Source organism: Mirounga angustirostris, unplaced genomic scaffold (genome assembly GCF_029215605.1).
Source record: "Mirounga angustirostris isolate CCGP_5_RB_7025 unplaced genomic scaffold, mMirAng1.0.hap1 SCAF_11, whole genome shotgun sequence".
In the NCBI taxonomy this organism is placed as follows: Eukaryota; Metazoa; Chordata; class Mammalia; order Carnivora; family Phocidae; genus Mirounga; species Mirounga angustirostris.
In genome coordinates this window covers 45,480,059-45,501,625 of record NW_026991719.1, presented here as the reverse complement: position 1 = coordinate 45,501,625, position 21,567 = coordinate 45,480,059, and the positions used below count along the sequence as shown (strand labels likewise).

The 21,567-nt window shown below is 36.4% G+C and overlaps 1 protein-coding gene across 3 annotated transcripts in view; it reads left to right on the top strand.

The window, feature by feature from the left end:
- FAM120C (family with sequence similarity 120 member C) overlaps positions 1–21,567 on the top strand; it is a 106,588-nt gene that overhangs the window by 14,363 nt on the left and 70,658 nt on the right. For all 3 annotated transcript variants that reach the window (XM_045878540.3, XM_045878531.3, XM_045878548.3), the window contains exons 2-4: positions 7,585–7,831; positions 9,303–9,385; positions 14,119–14,247. In XM_045878540.3, coding sequence (XP_045734496.1) covers positions 7,585–7,831; positions 9,303–9,385; positions 14,119–14,247 — 459 coding nt within the window. The remainder of the gene's footprint in view (positions 1–7,584; positions 7,832–9,302; positions 9,386–14,118; positions 14,248–21,567) is intronic.

Below are 21,567 nucleotides of genomic sequence, written 5' to 3'. Positions count from 1 at the left end.
AAACTTTTGGAGGTTATGGATATGTTTATGGCATAGACTGTGGTGATGATTCTTATCTCTAAACTCAAATTGTATACATTAATTATGTACAGCTTTTTGTATGTCAATCATACCTCAATAAAATGGTTTAAAAAATATATTCCCAGCCTAGCCCTAGATCTACTTAATTATACTCCTCAGAGGAGAGGCTTGGAATAAGTATTACCTTCAGCAAATGGAGGTAAAAGGACTACAGGTATACCTCATTTTATTGCTCTTTGCTTTATTGCGTTTCAGATACTGCTTTTACAAACTGGGGATTTCTGACAACCCTGCATCGAGTCTGTTGGTGCCATTTTTCCAACAGCATTTGCTCACTTCCTGTTTCTGTGTCACATTTTGGTAATTCTCATAATATTTCAGACTTTATCATTAATATATTTGCTATAGTGATCGGTAATCAGAGAGATCTTTGATGATACTATAGTCATTGTTTTGGGGCATCACAAACCTTGCCAATATAAGATGGCAAGCTTAATAAATGTTGTGTGTGTCCTGACTATTCCACTGACCACCCATTCAGCTTCCCTATTCCCTGAGACATAAGAATACTAAAATTAGGCCAATTAATAACCCTACAATGGCCTCAGATATTCAAGTGAAAGGAAGAGGCACTGCGTCTCACTTTGAATCAGAGGCTATAAATGATTGAGCTTAGTGAGGAAAACATTGAAAGCTGAGATAGGCCAAAAGCTAGGCCTCTTCTGCCCACAAGGTAGCCACATTGTGAATGCAAAGGAAAAGTTCTTGAAGGAAATTAAAAATGCTACTCTACTGAACACATGAATGATAAGTGAAACAGCCTTATTGCTGATAGGGAGAAAGTTTGAGTGATCTGGATCAAGCCAGCTCCAACATTCCCTTAAGACAAAGCCTAATCCAGAGCAAGGCCCTAACTCTCCTTAATTCTAGGAAGCTACAGAAGAAAAGTTTGAAGCTAGCAGAGGTTGGTTCGTAACATTTAAGGAAAGAATCCCATCTCCAGAACATAAAAATGCATGGTAAAGCAGCAAGTGCTGGTTTGGAAGCTGTGGCAAGTCATCCAGAAGATCTAGGTAAGGTAATTCATGAAGGAGGCTACATTAGACAGGTTTTCAATGTAGGTTAAATAGCCTTCTATTGGAAAAAGATGCCATCTAGGACTTTCATAGCTAGAGAGGAGAAGTCAATGCCTGGCTTCAAATATATAAAGGACAGGCTAACTTGTTAGGGGCCAATGCAGCTGGTAACTTTAAGGTGAAGCTAGTGCTCATTTACCATTCTGAAAATCCTAGGGCCCTTAAGAATTATGCTAAATATACTCTGCCTGTGCTCTATAAATGGAAACACAAAGCCTGGATGACACCACATCTGTTTACAACATGGTTCACTGAGTATTTTAAGTTGAGACCTACTGCTCAGAAAAAGAATCCTTTCAAAATATGACTGCTCATTGACGGTGCACCTGGTTATCCAAGAGCTCTGATGGAGATATACATAAGATAAATGTTGTTTTCATGCTTTCTAACACAGCACCCATTCTGCAGCCCATGAATCAAGGAGTAATTTCAATTTTCAAGTCTTGTTATTTAAGAAATTTTGTAAGGCTATAGCTGCCATAGATAGTGATTCCACTGATGGATCTGGGCGGAGTAAACTGAAAATCTTCTGGAAAGACTTGACTATTCTAGATGCCATTAAGAATATTCATGATTCATGGGAAGAAGTCAACATATCAACATTATCGAGAGTTCAGAAGAAGTCGATCCCAACCCTCATGGATGATTTTGAGGTGTTCAAGACCAACAGCGGAAGTACTTGTGGACATGGTAGAAATAGGAGAACTGGAATTGGAGGTGGAACCTGAAGGTGTGGCTGAATTGCCATGATCTCATGATAAAATTAACGGGTGAGGAGTTCCCTTTTATGGATGAGCAAAGAAAGTGGTTTCTTGAGATGGAATGTGCTCCTGGTGAAGATGCTGTGAAGAATGTTGCAATGGTAAACAGTTTAGAATATGACATAAACTTAGTTGATAAGCAGTGGCAGGATTTGAGGGACTGACTCCACTTTTGAAAGAGATTTTACTGTGGGTAAAATGCTTTCAAATGGCACCAGGTGCTACAGAGAAATCATTCCTGAAAGGAAGAGTTAATTGATGGGGCAAACTTTATTATTGTCTTAAGAAATTGCCACAGCCACCTCAGCCTTCAGCATCCACCACCCTGATCAGCCAGCAGCCATCAACATCGAGGCAAAACCCTTCAACACCAAAATAATTATGACTTGTAGCTCAGATGATTGTTAATATTTTTTAACAATAAAGTATTTTTATACTAAGGTATGTACTTTTAGACATAATGCTATTGCACACTTAATAGACTACAGTATAGTGTAAACATAACTTTTATATGCACTGGGAAACCAAAAAATTCATTTGACTTGCCTTATTGAGATACATGCTTTATTGCAGTGTTCTGGCACTGAACCCACAATATCTCTGAGGCATGCCTGTATTACTTTTCACCATACACCTTTCTGTATTCTTTGATTTCTTTTTTACCTGGAGTATATTCTTTTATTCAGTTGTAATTTATCTTTTGAATTAAGTATTGCAATTCATGTTATAAAAATTCAAAAGGTACGAAAGGATATATGATAAAATCTCCCCTTCACCCCATCCTTAGTCACTAGATTATTTTCTCCAGAGTTGACTAGTATTATCAGTTAGTTGTGTATTATTCCAAAGTTATTATGCCTATGAGAGCAAATACTTATAAATACTTGCTACACACACACCATAAATACACCTTTCAAAAAATGGTAGCCTACTATACATAATTTGTGCTTTGCTTTTTTATTTACTATATCATGCTGATTTTTCCATGTGAGTACATAAGAGTTTTGTCCTTATTTTTTATGGTTCCACCCTATTCCATTGTATGTATATGTTATAACTTATATAACTAGTCTCTTATTGATGGGCAGTTAATTAGATTTTTTCCAGTTTTCAGCTGTTACAATAATGCTATAATGAATACTTGTACAGTTGCAGTGCTCTTGCTTATACCTAAGTACTTGCATTGTTCCAAGTACTTTACATATCTAAAAGATAAATCCATAGAAGCAAAATTACCGGGTCAAAAGGTATGTGCATTTTTAATTATGACAAATCTTGCCAAGTTTTTCTCCATAGAGATTGTACCATTTACATACCTACCTTCAATATTTGTGTGTGCCTGTTTCCTTTACCAGTATATTTGGTAATGTTATGGTTGAAATAACCATCTTTCAGTATTGTTTTAATTTTCACTTCTTATCACAAGTGAGTTTGATCATCTTATATGCTTACAATCAGTTTGTTTTTCCTTTTTTTGTGAACTGTTTTCTTGTGTTGTTAGGTTTTTTTCTTTTCTGTTAGAGAAATTAGCCCTCTATACTATGAGTTGCAACTCTTTTTGCAGTTTGTCATTTGTCCTTTGCGTTTGCTTACATTGGCTTTTCCCAAACAAATGTTTTATTTTTAGTCAAGAGGATTGATCTTCCTCTTTACTGTTCCTGGGTTTTCTCTTATACATAAACACTCCCTACTCTGAAATTATATTTAAAAAATCCTCATGGAATCTTCTATTATTTTTATGGTTATCCTAATTAAAATGTGAGGAATGGATCTATCTTATTCTCAAATAAATGTCCAGTTATCCCAACATAATCTGTAGAATAATCCATATTACCTTTGTAATTTAAAAAGTGAGTTATGGTTTTTGCAACAAATAAATGGCATTTAATAAAGGCAACTGTTATAAATTAAGATACTTAGGAGCCATATCAACCAAATGCAGCATGTGGACCCTATTTGGATCCTGATTTGAACAAACCAACTGTCAAAAGACATTTTTAAGGTAATCTTGGAAAATAGAGTAGGGACTGGATATTAAGATATTAAGAAACTTGTTAACTTCAGTGAAATGATAGTTTTGTTTGTTATTTTTAAGCTCTTCATCTGTTACAGATAAAGAATAAAGTATTATAGGTGATTTGATATCTGGAATTTGCTTGAAAGTATGCCAGAAATGACCAACAATCATATGAAAAGATGCTCAACATCACTAATTATCAGAGAAATGCAAATGAAAACAATGAGATATCACCTCATACTCATTAGGATGGCTACTATAAAAAAAGAAAGAAAAGAAGTGTTGGTGAGGTTGTGGAGAGGTTAGAGCCTTGTGCATTGTTGGTGGGAATATAAAATGGAGTAACCTCTATGGAAAACAATATGGAAGTTCTTTTTAAAAATTAAAAATGAAACTACTATGTGATTCAGCAGTTTCACTTCTGAGTATTTACCCAAAAGAACTGAAAACAGGATTTTGAAGAGATATTTTTACATCTGTGTTTATAGCAGTGCTAGTCATAATAGCCAAGAAGTGGAAGCAACCCATAAGTCCATTGGTTAATAGAGGAAGAAATTGTGGTATGTACATAGAATGGAATATTAATTCAGCCTTAAAAGGAAGGAAATCCTGCCACATACTACAATGTGAGTGAACCGCAAGGACATCATGTTAAGCGAAATAAGTCGGTCATAAAAAGACAAATACTGTATGATTCCACTTATATGAGGTATCTAAAGTAGTCAAATTCATAGAAAGTGGAATGGTGGTTGCCAGGAGCTGGGGGAGAGGTGAAAATAGAGAGTTGTTTAATGGGTATAGAGTTTCAGATTTGTAAGATTAAAAAGTTCTGGAGATGTGTTTCATAACAATGTGATTAAACCTAACTATTGAACTATACACTTAAAAATGGTTAAGATGGTAAGTTTTATGTGGTTTTTTAGTCATGATTTAAAAAGTGCATTTAAAAATGCCAGAACAAAAGGGGTGCATAGTAGATGAAACAAGAATGACTCAACATTGATAATGGTTGAAACAGGATAATGATATCATAGGGGTTCGTTACGGTATTTCCTTTACCTTTGTATATTTAAAATTTTCCATAATAAGTTTTACAAGTGAGGTTTAGGGAGCATAGGCTTTGTAGACAGAGCTGAATTTGAATTCTAGTTCTGGTTTTTAATATATATAATTTACATAATACCGTAAAGTTTACCATTTTTAAAAAGATTTATTTAGAGAGAGAGAGCACATACATGTGAGTAGTGGGAGAGGCAGAGGGAGAGAAAGAATCCTTAAGCAAACTCCCCACTGAGTGCTCGATCCAGGACCCTGAGGTCATGACCTGGAGCTGAAATCGAGAGTCGGCCGCTCAACCGACTGAGCCACTCAGGCACCCCAAAATTTACCATTTTTAAGTGTATAATTAACTTGTATTCACAGAGTTGTGCAACTGTGATCACTGTCTAATTCCAGAACATTTTTAAAACCCCAAAAGGAAATTCAGTACCTTCTAGCAGTCATTCTTCATTTCCCTTTTCCCCCAGTCCCTGGAAACCACTAATCTATTTTTCCCTCTCAATGGATTTTCCTATTCTGGAAAATTCATTTAAAAGGAATCGTGTAATATGTGGCCTTTTTGTCTGGCTTCTTGTACTCTATAGTGTTTTTAAGTTCATTTATGTTAGCATGAATCAGTACTTTATTCCTTTTCATAGCTAAATAATATTCCCTTGTATGGTTATACCACAGTTTAGCCATTTTTTCTGTTGATGGATATTTGGAATGCTCTATGGCCCTAAGCATGGCACCTTGCTTCTCTGAGCCTCAGTTTCCTCATCTGTAAGATGGGACTTATAACACCTACATGATCTGATTGTGATGAAGAGAGGGAAAGTACCATACCTAGCACTATGCCTGGTACAGATGGATGCTCAATGAGTGACTTGTATGAGAGGTATGCTGGAACAAACTCACCAGGGGACAGCATAAAACTATACTCCTACTCTGACCCAATTGGAGTTCATCATAACTCTAGCTGTAAATATGTTGCAGTACAAAGTAAGGATTTTTGGTTCCTTTGCTTCGAAACAAACATACACATGTTGCTTTGCTGTGTGCTTATCAGTGTCCCTCCCTTTGTGGATTTAATGTGTGACATGACTATTTGCTGTGGCTAGTCTCTTTCCATAGCCTAGCAGAAGCTTAATGCATTGAAACTCCTGTCAGACTCCAGAAAACTACGATTATTTTGTAATTTAAATGAAAAAAAAATAGGTCAGTTGAGTTCCACAAAAATACTTAGGTCCATGGGTTCTAGAGCCAAAATCCAGGCCTAGTTCCTTCCGGCCATGCGACCTTAGGAATAGCAATGTAAAAATGGGGATGATAATAATAATAGTTATGGCCTTATGTGATTGAATATTAAATGAGTTAATGAATGCAGAGTACTTGGAACGCTGCTTAGCACAGAGTATGTATTCAGTATCTGTTAACCATTATTATTCATATTATTATACCCCAGGTTTTATGTTGGAGCCAGGAATAGATAAATTACGTCTCTGCAGTCAAGGAAGTTAGCGTGGTATAACCAGCATGCAGATTATTTCAGTATGCTCTAAGTGCAGGGATAGAGACATGCATAGGAAGGGCACTTAAGCGTCTGTCTCTATTACATGAAAAACAGTGCTCTCCAGGAAGAAGCCTGGTACAGTGGAAATTAGTGCATTCTGGAGTCAGAACAGCCTGGGTTTGAATCCTGTGTACACTCATTCATAATGCAGCTTTAGGGGCAGCCAACCTCTCATAGTCTTAGTTTACCCGTTTCTAAAGTGGGGTGAAGTTTCTGACCTCTACCTGCTGGAAGTGCCCTATATGGGTGCTCTGTGGTCTAAGATGTTCCTAAGAAAGCAAGCAAGGATTTTTTTTTTAAAGATTTGTTTATTTATTTTATAGAGACAGTGGTGGGTGCACGTGAGTTGGGGGAGGGAGAGACTCTTTAAGCAGCCTCCCCACTGAGCACAGAGCCCAACCTGGGGCTTGATCTCACAACCCATGAGATCATGACCTGAGCCGAAACCAAGAGCCAGAGGCTTAACCAACTGAGCCACCCAGACACCCACGAGCAAGGATTTTTTAAAAGGTGTTAGATTAAAAAAAAAAAAAAGGAGTTAGATGAACTTAGATTCTGTTATTTAACCTTTCTGGGTCTATTTCTACATATAAGTTTTTTCATCCATATCTACCTTGCTCATGGTTGTTCTGACAATGAGATAATGTATGTAAAGTATATGTGGCATATAGAAGGTGCTGAGCAATAAATAATAGCTTTATTATCTTTCTAACAAAGATATCTTCTGTTATTGTGTGAAGTGGAAACTTAAGTAATATATACCATGTTAATTTCGGTATTCTCTTGAAATGCCTCATACCACAGTTTCATGAAAGGACTGGGCATTTTAATGAATACATAGATAATACTGTCTTTATAGTAGGAATAATCAAGTTTGAAGCTGGGAGAGACTTTTTTTTTTTTTTTTGTAGAGTATTGTGTTCAGCCATGTGTGATCTTAAATTTCAACTATAAAATTTAGTTACTAACCTTCTGGATTTCTAACCAAATATAGCCAGTTTCTGTTGCATGACATGTTCCTCTCTTCTTCCCTCCTAGGTCTTTCAGAGCCTTGAAGACCACCATTTGGAAGTGGTGGCTTTTTTCAGGGAAAATGGCTTCCATGGCCTTCTTGCCCATGATTCCGAGTATGCTCTCTACAATATTCCTTCTTACTACAGTTCCCATGCTCTGAAGCTGAGCTGGAATGGGAAGAATCTCACTACCAATCAGTTCCTGATGCAGGAGGTGGCCAAGCAGCTGGGCTTGAAGCGGATGAATTTTCCCATATTTGCTGCGCTGCTAGGTAGGTATCCAAAGAACAGACTCCAGTGATTGGTAAAATTTCCTCTTCCAATGTTAAGACACGAAGACCGGAGCAATTTAGCCTATCATAATTGAATTTATCTTTTTAAAGTCCACATGCTAAACACTATGCTGGAGAAAACCCAGGAGGCTTTTGGACTTCTTACTAGAAACTCAGCATGTTTGTCTTAGGAATTTAATACAGGACATCCTTGAAAATTATTTCGATTTTTGTAAAACTTTTTTTGTTACATTCCATAACTATTTATGCAGAGTACTGTCTTAGGCCAAATGTTTTACTAGCCCTAGATAGCTTTGGTTCCCCATTCAGAGCATTAGCATTTCTTTCCTACTGTCTCAGTTTAGATGAAGAACACAAATTGTTATATGTGTTTTTTTTTTTTCTGTTGTGTGAACATTTTATTATGAAAATATCCATACACACAGCAAAATTGAAAGAATTTGGTAGTGAAAATCCTATATATCATATATCTACCACCTGTATTCTGCCATTAACATTTTCCTATACTTGCTTTATCATATATCTGTCCATTCTAGCCATTCATCAATTTATCTTTTAAAGATGAATTTAAAAGTAAATTGCAGAGAGCTGGTTATGGTTTTTTAAAGATTTATTTATTTGAGAGAGAGAGAAAACGCGAGTGGGGGGAGGGGCAGCGGGAGATTGAGAGAGAATCTTAAAGCAGACTTCTGCTAAACGCGGAGTCACTCGGGGCTCGATCCCAGGACCCTGAGATCATGACCTGAGCTGAAACCAAGAGTTGGATGCTTAACTGACTGAGCCACCCAAGCACCCTGAGAGTTTATTATGTTTTCAGTTGGCTTTCCAAGTACTGACAGCATGAAGGTTAATATGTTGTCTCAGGTGTAACCTCTGCTTATAATCCCAAAGGATTTGAGTTTGGCTCATCTAATGGAGTCAGCACAAGTTTTAGAATTAGGCCTATGACAAATTACTGAAGTTACACCTCCCTGGTTTCATCTGTGAAATGGAATAGTATATCTCATTGTGTTACTGACAAAACTAAATGAAATGAGATATATAAAATGCCCAGCACTTACTAGGCAGTCAGTAATTGTGGCTGCTATTATAAAAGGCAGAATGACTAGGTGATAGATAATAGGATGGGCTTTGGAGCCTGCTTCTTATCCTGGTGGGGGCACTTATTAACCAAGCTGCTTTGGCTAAGTCACCAAATTTGTTTGAGCCTCAGTTTCCCTATCTGTAAAATTGGGATAATAATACTACTAGGGATGGTTATTACAATAATAAAACATATAATATATGTGATACATAGTAGGTAATCAACACATAGATACTATAGATATTACATTGAGAATCTACACCTATGTGAATTATTTGATTATTTTCTTCCCCAAAAGCCCTTTCATGGCCTGGAGGTTCTATGAAAACATTTGCACAGTCAATAAATGACAAATGTACTTTATAGGTAACCACATTCTCCCAGATGAGGACCTGGCTGCTTTTCACTGGAGCCTCTTGGGACCAGAACATCCCCTTGCATCACTTAAGGTAAAGTGCCCCATTTCCTCCTATACATCCATGCCTAGGGGATATCAGGTTTTTTACATTGGAGTTTTGATAGAATAATTACCTTTCATTAGGCTTGAAATATTTCAAATACAAAAATTATAATTATGATCAATACCCTTAATATCTCTTTTAATTAAGTTTTTATTTTAATTCCAGTATAGTTAACATATAGTATTATATTACTTTGAGGTATACAGTATAGTGATTCAACAATTCCATGCATCAAGCACTCATCAAGACAAGGGCACTCCTTAATCACCATCACCTATTTAACCCATCCCCACACCCATCCCCGTCTCTGGTAACCATCAGTTCTCTACAGTTAAGAGTGTTTCTTGATTTGTCTCTCTCTCTTTTTCCGCTTTGTTCATTTTTTTCTTAAATTCCACATATGAGTGAAATCATATGGTATTTGTCTTTCTCTGAATTATTTCACTTAGCATTATATTCTCTAGATCCATCCATGTCATTGCAAATGGCAAGATTTCATTCTTTTTTATTGGTGAATAATATTCCATTGTATATATGTACTACTTCTTCTTTATCCATTCATCTATCAATGGACACTTGGGCTGCTTCCATGTCTGGGCTATTGAAAATAATGCTGCCATAAACATAGGGGTGCGTGTATCCCTTTGAATTAGTGCTTTTGTATTCTTTGTGTAAATACCCAGTAGTGCCATTACTGGATTATAAGGCAGTTCTATTTTTAACTCTTTGAGGAAACTCCAGGCTGTTTTCCACAGTGCCTACACCACTTTGTATTCCCACCAACAGTGCATGAGGGTTACTTTTTCTCCACATCCTCGCCAGCACTTGTTTTTTGTGTTTCTGATTTTAGCCATTCTGACAGGTGTGAGGTGGTGTCTCACTGTGGTTTTGATTTGCATTTCCCTGATGATGAGTGATGTTGAGCATCTTTTCATGTGTCTGTTGACCATCTGTATGTCTTCTTTGGAGAAATGTCTGTTCATATCTTCTGCCCATTTTTTAATTGGATTATTTGTTTTTTGGGTGTTGAGTTATATCAGTTCTTTGTATATTTTGGATACTAACCCTTTATTGTATGTCATTTGCAGATACCTTCTTCCATTCAGTAGGTTGCCTTTTTATTCTGTTGATTGTTTCCTTTGCTGCACAGAAGCTTTTTATTTTGTAGTCCCTACAGTTTATTTTTCCCTTTGTTTCCTTTGCTTCAGGAGTCATATCTAGAAAAATGTTGTTATAGCCATTGTCAAAGAGATTACTGCCTGTGCCCTCTTCAAGGACTTTTATGGTTTCAGGTTTCACATTTAAGTCTTCAATCCATCTTGAGTTTATTTTTGTGTATGGTGTAAGAAAGTGGACCAGTTTCATTCTTTTTCATGTAGCTGTCCAATTTTACCAGCACCATTTGTTATAAAGACAATACCCTTAACATCTTAAGGATTCATACAAACCTATGAAGTGAGATACTAATACTCCAGTAAATGAAATAATGAGCAAAAGACTGAAGCAGCTCACAAAAGAAGAAATACAGTGGCCAATAGTATGACTAGATAGATGTTAAATCTCCCTAGTGATCACACATGCAAAATTTTTTTTAAAAGATCTTTTTTTTTAAGATTTTATTCATTTATTTGACAGAGAGACACAGCAAGAGAGGGAACACAAGCAGGGGAGTGGGAGAGGGAGAAGCAGGCTTCCTGCCGAGCAGGGAGCCTGATGCGGGGCTTGATCCCGACCCGAGCCGAAGGCGGACGCTTAACGACTGAGCCACCCAGGTCCCCCCACACATGTAAATTAAATGATTTTTATTAACCTAACAGTTCGGCAAATACTGAAAAATTAGTCTGCCTACTCCTGTCGAGTCTATGTTGAGACTGATACTCTCATACGTTTCTGGTGGTAGTGTAAGTTGGTGAATATATAACTTTTCTCTAATTCTTCCACTCTGCTAGTTCATACTTTTTCTTCTCTCCTCAAGCCTCTAGTGCTCCCTCCTCCTTGCTCACTGTCAGCTCATGAGCTGGCTTCCTATTTCACTTAGTAAATGGAAGCATTTGAAACAGAACTTTACTGGCTCCTAGCCTTTCATCTTCTCACCTATGTGCATCTATGTGCCCACATTTTCTGCCTGCCTTGTGTTAACTGTGGAGTACCTGTCCATGTTCCTATCTAAGGCCAACCCTTCTACTTACATGCCAGATCACATCCCCTCTTGCTAACTGAAAGGCATCACTTTTGCAGTTCTTACTTCTTTCTCCTGCATCATCAATTTTCTCTCTTCATTGGATTTTTCCCATCAGATTTATAAGCATGCATCCATATTAAAAAATAAAGCAAATCCTGCTCTTGACCTTACTCCCTCCACCCAAGCTATTGTTCCATATTTCCTCTTCTCTTATAGCCCACATTTCTTCCTTCCCTTATAGCAAAGCCCTCTATAGAGTCTTCTGCACTTGAGCTGTTTATTATCCCTTTTCCCTATTCTCTCTGCAGTCTGTTTTGAAATTGTTTTTGACGAGGTCCAGATGTTCATAATTCTTGATGTTAATAAATCTAATGGCCAGTTCTCAGTTTTCATCTTACTTGACCAACAGCAGCATTTGACCCAGTGGCTCACTCCCTCTTTCTTAGAACATGTTCTTCACTTGGCTTTAAGGACACCACTCTCTTCTAGTTTCCTTCCTACCTTCATTGGCTGCAGCTACTGTTTCCTTTGTTGCTTCTTTGTCTTCTTTTCTACTTCTTATCTTTGGAGTGTTTCCGAATTCTGTCCTTGGTCCCTTCTGTCAGTTCTCCCTACACATTCTGCCTTAGTGATTGATATCATCCAGTCTCATGACTTTAAGTATCACCAGTCCATTGATGACTCCTAAATCTGTGTCTCTAGTTTTGACATCCCTCTTGAACTCCGGATTGTAATATCTAACAGCCTACTAAACATCTTAAGGAAGTGTATCTAAATGGAAACTCGTGATCTTTCCCCTAAATCTGTTCCTCCCAGAGCCTTCCCCATTTTTATTAAAGGCAATCCCATCCTTCTAGTTGTTCAGGCTAAAAACCATAGAGTCATCCTTGACTTCTCTCTCTCTTTCTCACACCCTACATTTCCTCTGCCAGCAAATACCATCAGTTCTCCCTCCAGTATATGTCCACTTCTCACCATTTTCATTGCTACTACCCTGGTCAAGCCACCATTATTTCTTGCTTGGATTATTATAACAGCTTATTAACTGTTGGTCTTCTGTTTGCACTCTCCTCCCCTCCCCAAAACCTATTCTCAGTACAACAGTGAGAGTGGATCTTTTAAAAACTGATTCAGATCATGTTGCTTCTCTATTCAAAACCCGCCAGTGGCTCTTCATGTCACTCACTCAATCTTGACCATGGCCTACAAAGTCCTGTACTGACTGACATCTGTTATAGTTATGATGTCATCTTTTCTTTTGTTTGTAGAACCTTTGTACTTATTATTTCCTCTACTTGGGATGCTTTTTCCTCCCACATAGCTTTGTACCTCCCTCTTAGAGGTTTTCTCAAATGTCATTTTCTCAGTGAGGCCTTTCCTGACCATCTTATTTAATATTACTTGCTTGTGCAGATGCATGCACACACTTGAATTCCCAAGGCCATCCTCTGCTTAGATTTTCTCCATAGCACTTATCTACATCTGGCACAGTATGCATTTTACTTGTTTATTTTATTTGACTCCCCTCATCCTATCCTGACACACCTACCCCACAATTTAAGCTTCCATGGGAGCAGCGATCTTTCTCTATCTTGTTCACTGCTGTATTCTTGATGCCTGTGAGAGTACCTAGTTAGTACACAGAAGGCGGTAAATACTTGTTAAAGGAATGAATGGTACAGCCTTTTGCCCAAACAATTTTATACAAAAAGTCTTTAAGAAGTTTATACCCTTTGACTGAGTAATTACAATTTTAGGAACCTTGTAATTAAATAATTGGAAAGTGAACAACAAATCATACCTACATTTTATCATGGCATGAAAAAAATACCTGTATTTAAAAAATTTTCAAGCATCATGAAAGTAGAGAAAATAATAGCATAGGCAGTCACTATTGTAACATCTTCTAGGTCCAACAGTTATCAAGATGTAGCCACACTTGCTGGGTTTTGTTATTGTTGTTTCTGTTGCTAATGTGTTTTAAAATAAATTCTGGACCTCAAGTCGTTTTACTCCCACATTCTTCGATATGCATCTCTAAAACATATAGGCATTTTCATGCATGAGCACAATGTCATTGTTACTTTTAACAAAATTAATGATAATTTCTTGGCATCATTTTAATATCTAGTCCATTTTAGGATCTTCCTGATTGTCCCCAAAAGGCTTTTTTGTGGTTAGTTCAAATTAGGATCCAAACATGGTCCACAAATTAAAACCTTACCTTTAATAGCAAAAAATTGGAAGCAGCCAAATGGTCTTATGAAAGAAAACTGATGAATTATGACAATGTCATCAACTAGTGGCTCTCTCTGTAGTAGGATTTATAAATGATATGATGTTATCTTTCTTTATACTGTTTGATCTTTTCCAAGTGTTCTAACTGAGAATTACAGGGGACAATATTTTCAAAGAAAAGATTTTACCTATCTCTCAGTGCATTTACTGAATTTGAATTCTCTTACACCTACCTCACTTTTTCTCTTAGTGATCCATCACCACCGATGTCAGTGTACCTTGCTTATCTTAAATCTCCTAGGTCCGAGCTCATCAGCTGGTCCTTCCACCCTGTGATGTGGTGATCAAGGCTGTTTCGGAGTATGTTAGTTCCATCAAAGACCCCTCAAACCTGGATGTCGTTGGAAAGGATGTTTTCAAACAGTCTCAGGTGAGCTAGCCTTCTCCTTCTCAAGAGTCGCCAGTTTTCTTACCTTCACTAGTACCACCAGCAGACCTGATTTTTTTTGTCTGTGCTACCTACCTTCTCTCCTCGTAGCTGCTTGTTCTCTCCGTGCTTACAGACCAGAGCTCCACAGTTTCCTTTGAAAACATTACTAGGCCTGGACTGAAAGGGTTCTTCAGCTTTTTCCCACTGATTATCAATGTTATATAAGCTCATTCTGGAAAATTTAGAAAACAAAGTCACTTAAAATGTCATTACTCACAAACAGCTTGCTGTAGTTATCACTCTAGAATATGTCCTTCTACTCTTTTATTTACTTCAACATATATTTTAATATAAAGAAGGTCTTGCTTAGTGGAGTTAATGGGTAATGAAAAGACTACTTAAAGTTGGTCCACATAAAACAAAAATCAATACATCATTGTTAATAGTGAAAAATGGGCTCTGCTGGGAATTTGTCTTATGAAATAAAATTAAAAGTTAGGAAAATAAGTTAGTTTTATTTCTAATAATTTAATTTATACTTGCACTATGGGTTTTTCAGTTTATTTTTAAAATTAACATAAAGTAAAACTGACTTTTGTATATGTGTGTATATAGTTCTGTGAATTTTTAGCACATGTACAGACTATGTAACCACCATCACAATCAGGATCAGAACAGCTGAACCACCCCAGAAATCTCTCATGTTATCCCTTTGTAATCACATGCAAACATCGTTGTCTCTGGCAACTACCAGTCTGTTCTCTGTCACTACAGTTATATCGTTTAGAGAATAACATATGAATGGAATCATACAGTATGTAATCTTTTAAGAATAGCATTTTTCATTCAACATAATGCCTTTGGGAATCTTCTAAGTTGTTTCATATTGCATCTATCAATAATTCATTCCTTTTTGTTGCCAAGTAGTATACATTGTGTGGATATACCACAGTATGTTTATTCTTTCACCCCTGGAAGATATTTGACCTGTTTCCAGTTTTTGGTGGTTTGAATAGAGTTGCTATAAACATTTGTGTACGGGGCTTTTTCTTATGAACATAAGTTTTCATTTCCTTGGTGTAAATACCTAGGAGTGGGATTTCTGGGTCATATGGTAAGTATATGTTTAACTTTAACTTTGTAAGACCCTGCCAAACCATTTTCCAGTGTGGCTGTTCCATTCCTCGCTAGCACTTGTTATTGTCAGTATTTTTTTATAGCCATTCTAAAAGGGGTATAGTGGTAGCTCTTCATAATTTTAATTTGCATTTCTCAAATGAGTAATGATGAACATTTTTTTCTTGTGCGTATTTGCCATTCATATACCCTCTTTGGTGAATAGTCTATTCGTGAACAGTCTTTTGTCCATTTTTACTTGAGTTGTTTATTTACTCACTGTTGATTTTTGAGAGTTCTTTGTATATTCTTGCTTAAAGTCCTTTGTCAGATATCTGGTTTGTGCAAATATTTTCTCCCAGCCTATAGTTTATCTTTACATTCTTTTAACAGTGTCTTTTGCAAAGGAAAAGTTTTAAATTTTCATCTCTTATGGATCATGCTTTTGGTGTCACGTATAAAAATCCTTTGCCTAACTGCAGGCATGCTAATATTGTCCTGTTTTCTTGTAAAAATTATATACTTTTATATTTTACATTTAGAACAAATCATCCATTTTGAGTTCATTTTGTATAAAATGTGTCAGGTATTTTGGTTTATATTTTGCATATTGATGTCCAATTTTTCAACAGTTTGTTGAAAAGACTGTCTTCTCTCCATTGAATTGCTGTTTGTGTGGGTCTATTTCTGGACACTATTCTGTTCAGTTGACCCATATGTCTATCTATGTGCAAATAGGACTCTGAATACTTTATGGTAAGTCAAAATAAGGTAGTGATCCCTACAATTTTCTTTTTCTTTTTCAAAATTATTTTGTCTGTTCTAGTTCCTTTGTCTCTCCGTATATATACATTTTAGAATAATCTTTTCTATATCTACAAAAAATAATCCTGCTGGGATTTTAATGGGAATTCCTTATATTAAATATACAGTTGACCCTTTAACAACATAGGGGTTAGGGAAACCAACCCCCCCCATGCAGTAAAAAATCCACATATAATTTTTAATTCCCCAAAAAACGTAGCTACTAATAGCCTATTATTGACTGAATGCATTACTGATAACATAAATTGTCGATTAACGCATATTTTAGATGTTACATGTATTGTATACTGTATTCTTATAATCAAGTAAGCTAGAGAAAAGAAAATGTTATTAAGAAAATTACAAGGAAGAGAAAATACATTTAAAGTACTGTATTGTATTTATGAAAAAAATTCACATATAAGTGGACCCACACAGCTCAAACCTAACACGTGTTGTTCAAGGGTCAACCGTATAGATGAATTTGAGTTTTCAAATCCAGTAATACAATATATCTCTCCATTTACTTAGTTCATCTTTGATTTTTTTCGTCAGCATTATATAGTTTTCAGCATACAACCCCATACATTTTTTCTTTTTTATTATTTTTTAAATTTGAATTCAATTAATTAACATATAATGTATTACTTGTTTCAGGGGTACAGGTCTGTGATTCATCAGTCTTATATAATACCCAGTGGTCATTACAACACATACCCTCCCAATGTCCATTACCCCGTTACCCCATCCCCCACCCCCTTCCCCTCCAGCAACCCACAGTTTGTTTCCCAAGATTAAAAGTCTCTTATGGTTTGTCTCCCTCTCTGGTTTCGTCTTGTTTCATTTTTAACTCATGATCCTCTGCCTTCTTTCTTCAATTCCACGAATCAGTAAGATCATATGATAATTGTCTTTCTCTGATTGACTTATTTCACTTAGCATAATACCCTCTAGTTCCATCCACGTCATTGCAAATGGCAAGATTTAAATTTTTTGATGGCTGCATAATATTCCATTGTATGTGTATGTGTGTGTGTGTGTATATATGTATATACACACCACATCTTCTTTATCCATTCATCTGTTGATGAACATCTGGGCTCTTTCCATAGTTTGGCTATTGTGGACATTGCTGCTATAAACATTGGGGTGCACGTGCCCCTTCGGATCACTATATTTGTATCTTTGGGGTAAATACCCAGTAGTGAAATTGCTGGGCCATAGGGGAGCTCTATTTTCAACTTTTTGAGGAACCTCCATACTGTTTTCCAGAGTGGCTGCACCAGCTTGCATTCCCACCAACAGTGTAGGAGAGTTCCCCTTTCTCTGCATCCTCCCCAACATATGTCATTTCCTGATTTGTTAATTTTAGCCATTCTGACTGGTGTGAGGTAGTATCTCATTGAGGTTTTGATTTGGATATCCCTGTTGAGCACTTTTTCATGTGTCTGTTGGCCATCTGGATGTCTTCTTTGGAAAAATGTCTGTTCATGTCTTCTGCCCATTTATTGATTGGATTATTTGTTCTTTGGGTGTTGAGTTTGATAAGTTCTTTATAGGTTTTGGATACTGGCCCTTTATCTGATATGTCATTTGCAAATATCTTCTCCCATTCTGTCGGTTGTCTTTTGGTTTTGTTTACTGTTTCCTTGCTGTGCAAAAGCTTTTTATCTTGATGAAGTCCCAATAGTTCATTTTTGCCTTTGTTTCCCTTGTCTTTGGAGATGTGTCCAGCAAGAAGTTGCTGCAGCTAAGGTCGAAGAGGTTGCTGCCTGTGTTCTCCTATAGGATTTTGATGGATTCCTTTCACATTGAGATCTTTCATCCATTTTGAATTTATTTTTGTGTATGGTATAAGCAAGTGGTCCGGTTTCATTCTTCTTTATGTTGCTGTCCAGTTTCCCCAACACCATTTGTGGAAGAGACTGTCTTTTTCCCATTGATATTCTTTCCTGCTTTGTCAAAGATGAGTTGACCATAGAGTTGAGGGTCCGTTTCTGGGTTCTCTATTCTGTTCCATTGATCTAGGGGTCTGTTTTTATGTCAGTACCATACTGTCTTGATGACTACAGCTTTGTAATAGAGCTTGAAGTCCGGAATTGTGATGCTACCAGCTTTGGTTTTCTTTTTCAGCATTCCTTTGGCTATTTGGGGTATTTTCTAATCCCATACAAATTTTAGGATTATTCCAGTTTTGTGTAAAAAGTTGTTGGTATTTTGATAGGGATTGCACTGAATGTGTAGATTGCTCTAAGTAGCATAGACATTTTAATGATGTTTATTTGTTAAATATATATATTTATATATATATAATATATTTAAACATATATATATATCTGTTAAATATATAAATATTTGCTAAATTCCAGTATGAGTTCTAGCAATTTTGGGGTGGAGTCTTTTAGGTTTTCCACATAGAGGATCATGTCATCTGCAAAGAGTGAGAGTTTAACTTCTTTGCCAAATCGGATGTCTTTTATTTCTTTGTGTTGTCTGATTGCTGAGGCTAGGACAAGTCCCATACATTTTTTAACATTTATTTAAGTATTTTATATTTGAGGCCCCTTTTTAAAGGATATTGTTTTGTTCATTTCAATTTCTAATTGTTCACTGCTACTGTATAAAAATATGATTGATTTTTGTGTGTTGACCTTGTATCCTACAACCTTTCTAAACTCACAAGGAGTTTTTTGGTAGATTTCTTGGTATTTTCTGTGTAGATGATCATACTGTCTGTGAATAAGGACAGTTTTATTTCTTTTCTAGTTCGTATGCTTTTTTTTTTTCCTTACTGCACCATCTAGGATTTTCAAACAATGGTGAATAGGAGTGATGAGAGAGGATCTTGTTCCCAATCTTTGGGAAGAGCATTCAGTCAGCATTAAGAATTACATTAGCTATCAGTTTTGTAGATGTACATTATCAGGTTGAGGAAGTTATGTTCCTAGTTTACAAAGAGTTCTTATCATTAAAGGATGGTGTATTTTGTCAAATGTATTTTTTTGCATCTGCTGATAGGATCATGTGCTTTTTCTTCTTAGTCCATTGATTTTTGAATATTGAACCATCTTTGCATTCCCAGGATGTGGTCAAGGTATATTCTTCCTTTTTTATATTATTGGATTTGAATTACTAGTATTTCATTGGACATTTTTTCATTTATTTTCTTGGGAAATATTGGTCTGTAGTTTTTTTTGTGCTGTCTTTGGTTTGGTATTAGGGTAATGCTGGACTCAAAATGAGTTGGCAAGTGTTCTGTTTTTATTTGGAAGAGATTGTGTAGAATTGGTTTTTCCTCTTTAATTGTTTGGTAGAATTTGCCAGTGATTTCTTGCAGAGATTACTTTGAATTTATGCTCTTTAGAGTTTTCTAAGCTTCTTGAATATCTAAGTATGTCTTTCACTAAATTTGAGAAGTTTTCAAGATAGTTTTTTCAAATAGTTTTTCTGTTCCATCTTTTCCTTTCCTTCCATGAGTATGATGACACCAGTGTTAGACCTTTTGGTATTATCTTGTAGATCCTTGAGGCTCTGTATTTTCCAATAAAATTATGGTTTTTGTCAATGATTTTCACACTCGATAATTTCTTTTGATTTATCATCAATTTCATTGACTCTTTCCTTGATCATCTGTATTCTGTTATAGAGCCCATCCAATGAGGTTTTTTAAAACTTTGGTTATGGTATTGTTTAGTTCTAAAATTTCCATTTGGTTCTTCTTTACATACTATCTTCTTTTGCAGAGACTTTCCATCTTTCTCTTTGTTTCTTAAGTGTTCCCCTTACTTCCAAGCACTTTTATAAAGCTGCTTTAACATCTTTGTCAGATAATTCCAGTGTGTTTGTCATCTCAGCATTGAGATTCTTGATCTTGTTTCAGTATAATAGGGAATGTTGACAGTTTTGTTTTAGGAGGCAATTGACCCATTTAGGTTCAGACCACAAGTTCTTACCATCCTTCTGTGGGCTGTGGTTTCATTGTCAGTGCAATTTTCAAAGTCTTTGCAAACTTATTTGGCTCGATCCCATGTATATGCCACCCAGTCAGTATCCAATCTGGGACTTGTTTGGTTGTATATCTCTTCAGTTCTCAGAGTCTGTGGTCTGCTATTTAGTGTCAGATCCACACATTCTTCTGCTCCCTCTCTGCCATCTCTTCAGTACTTCCTGGTTAATTGGGCCACCCTTTCTCAGTGTCTGGGTCCAAGCAGCAGAAGGATAGAAAGAGAGGAAAAGCATCAAAGGCTTACCCTACCCTACTGAGACCATTGCTTCTGTGATTGGAAAAGAAGTTTACTGTTATTCCCCTGTTGCCACTGCTGCCACCATAGGTTTGCTTCAGTCTGGCACACATGATAACAGAAAAAAGGAAAAGAAAAAAAATTGGAGTGTTTCCATATACTTTCTAGAGTTTTCAAGAACCCCTTTCCCATTCTTCAAGCCAGAACTAAACTAAGGTTTCCCGTGGCGCTCTCTGTCCACATCAATGTATGCTTCCAGATGTTAGACTGTATTCTGTCCACACCAAGGGATACTGGAAGAAAAAGAAATGCTAAACTCACCCTTGATTCTGTGGTACTTTGAATTCTGGTCTTCTTCCCCAGTCCTCCTGCTACTGTTTACTTTTCAGAGTCTTCAAATAGCTGCTCCTCAGTTTTATAACTACCTTCCAGTGGGAATAAGGTAGTGTGTTTACTCCATCAACACTTCATTTTGGGAGCATAAGTTTTCCTAACCAGTTATGTGATAGCACAGTCTAGCATCTATTACTTTACATCTAACTTTCTAGCGTAATTATAAAAAGGGTTGTTTTTCATAAAAAATGTACTTGGGGCTTTATTTTCTCAAAGGGCTTAGTTTCTTTTCGATATTCAAATCATTGTTTTTCCAAGTGCCTTTCCTAACATCATCTTTCATAATTCTTTCTTCCAGACACTTCATTTTCCATGACTTCTAGCATGATGTACACAGTCCTCCATTATTTCCCTTGACTTAAGGAAATCCTAACCTTTATGATAGATTTTGCTCATTCACTTTGTTAATTTCCATTGTACGTTCAGCTGTTTGCATCAGACAATTAGGAAAACACTCACAAAGGAAGAAATTGACATAGTGGGTAGGGAAAGATGCTAGTGTTAAGTCGGAGATACTGTTTGGATAGAGAATAAACTTTCCTTCCCTTTTTTATTGTGGTAAAATATATATAACATAAAATTTACCATCTTAATCATTTTAAATGTATAGTTCAGTGGTATTAAATACATTCATAATGTTGTGTACCCATAACCATCATCTATCTCCATAACTCTTCATCTTGTAAAACTGAAACTCTATACCCATTATATGATAACTTCCCATTTTCCCCTCCCTCCAGCCCTTGGCAAACACAATTCTCTTTTC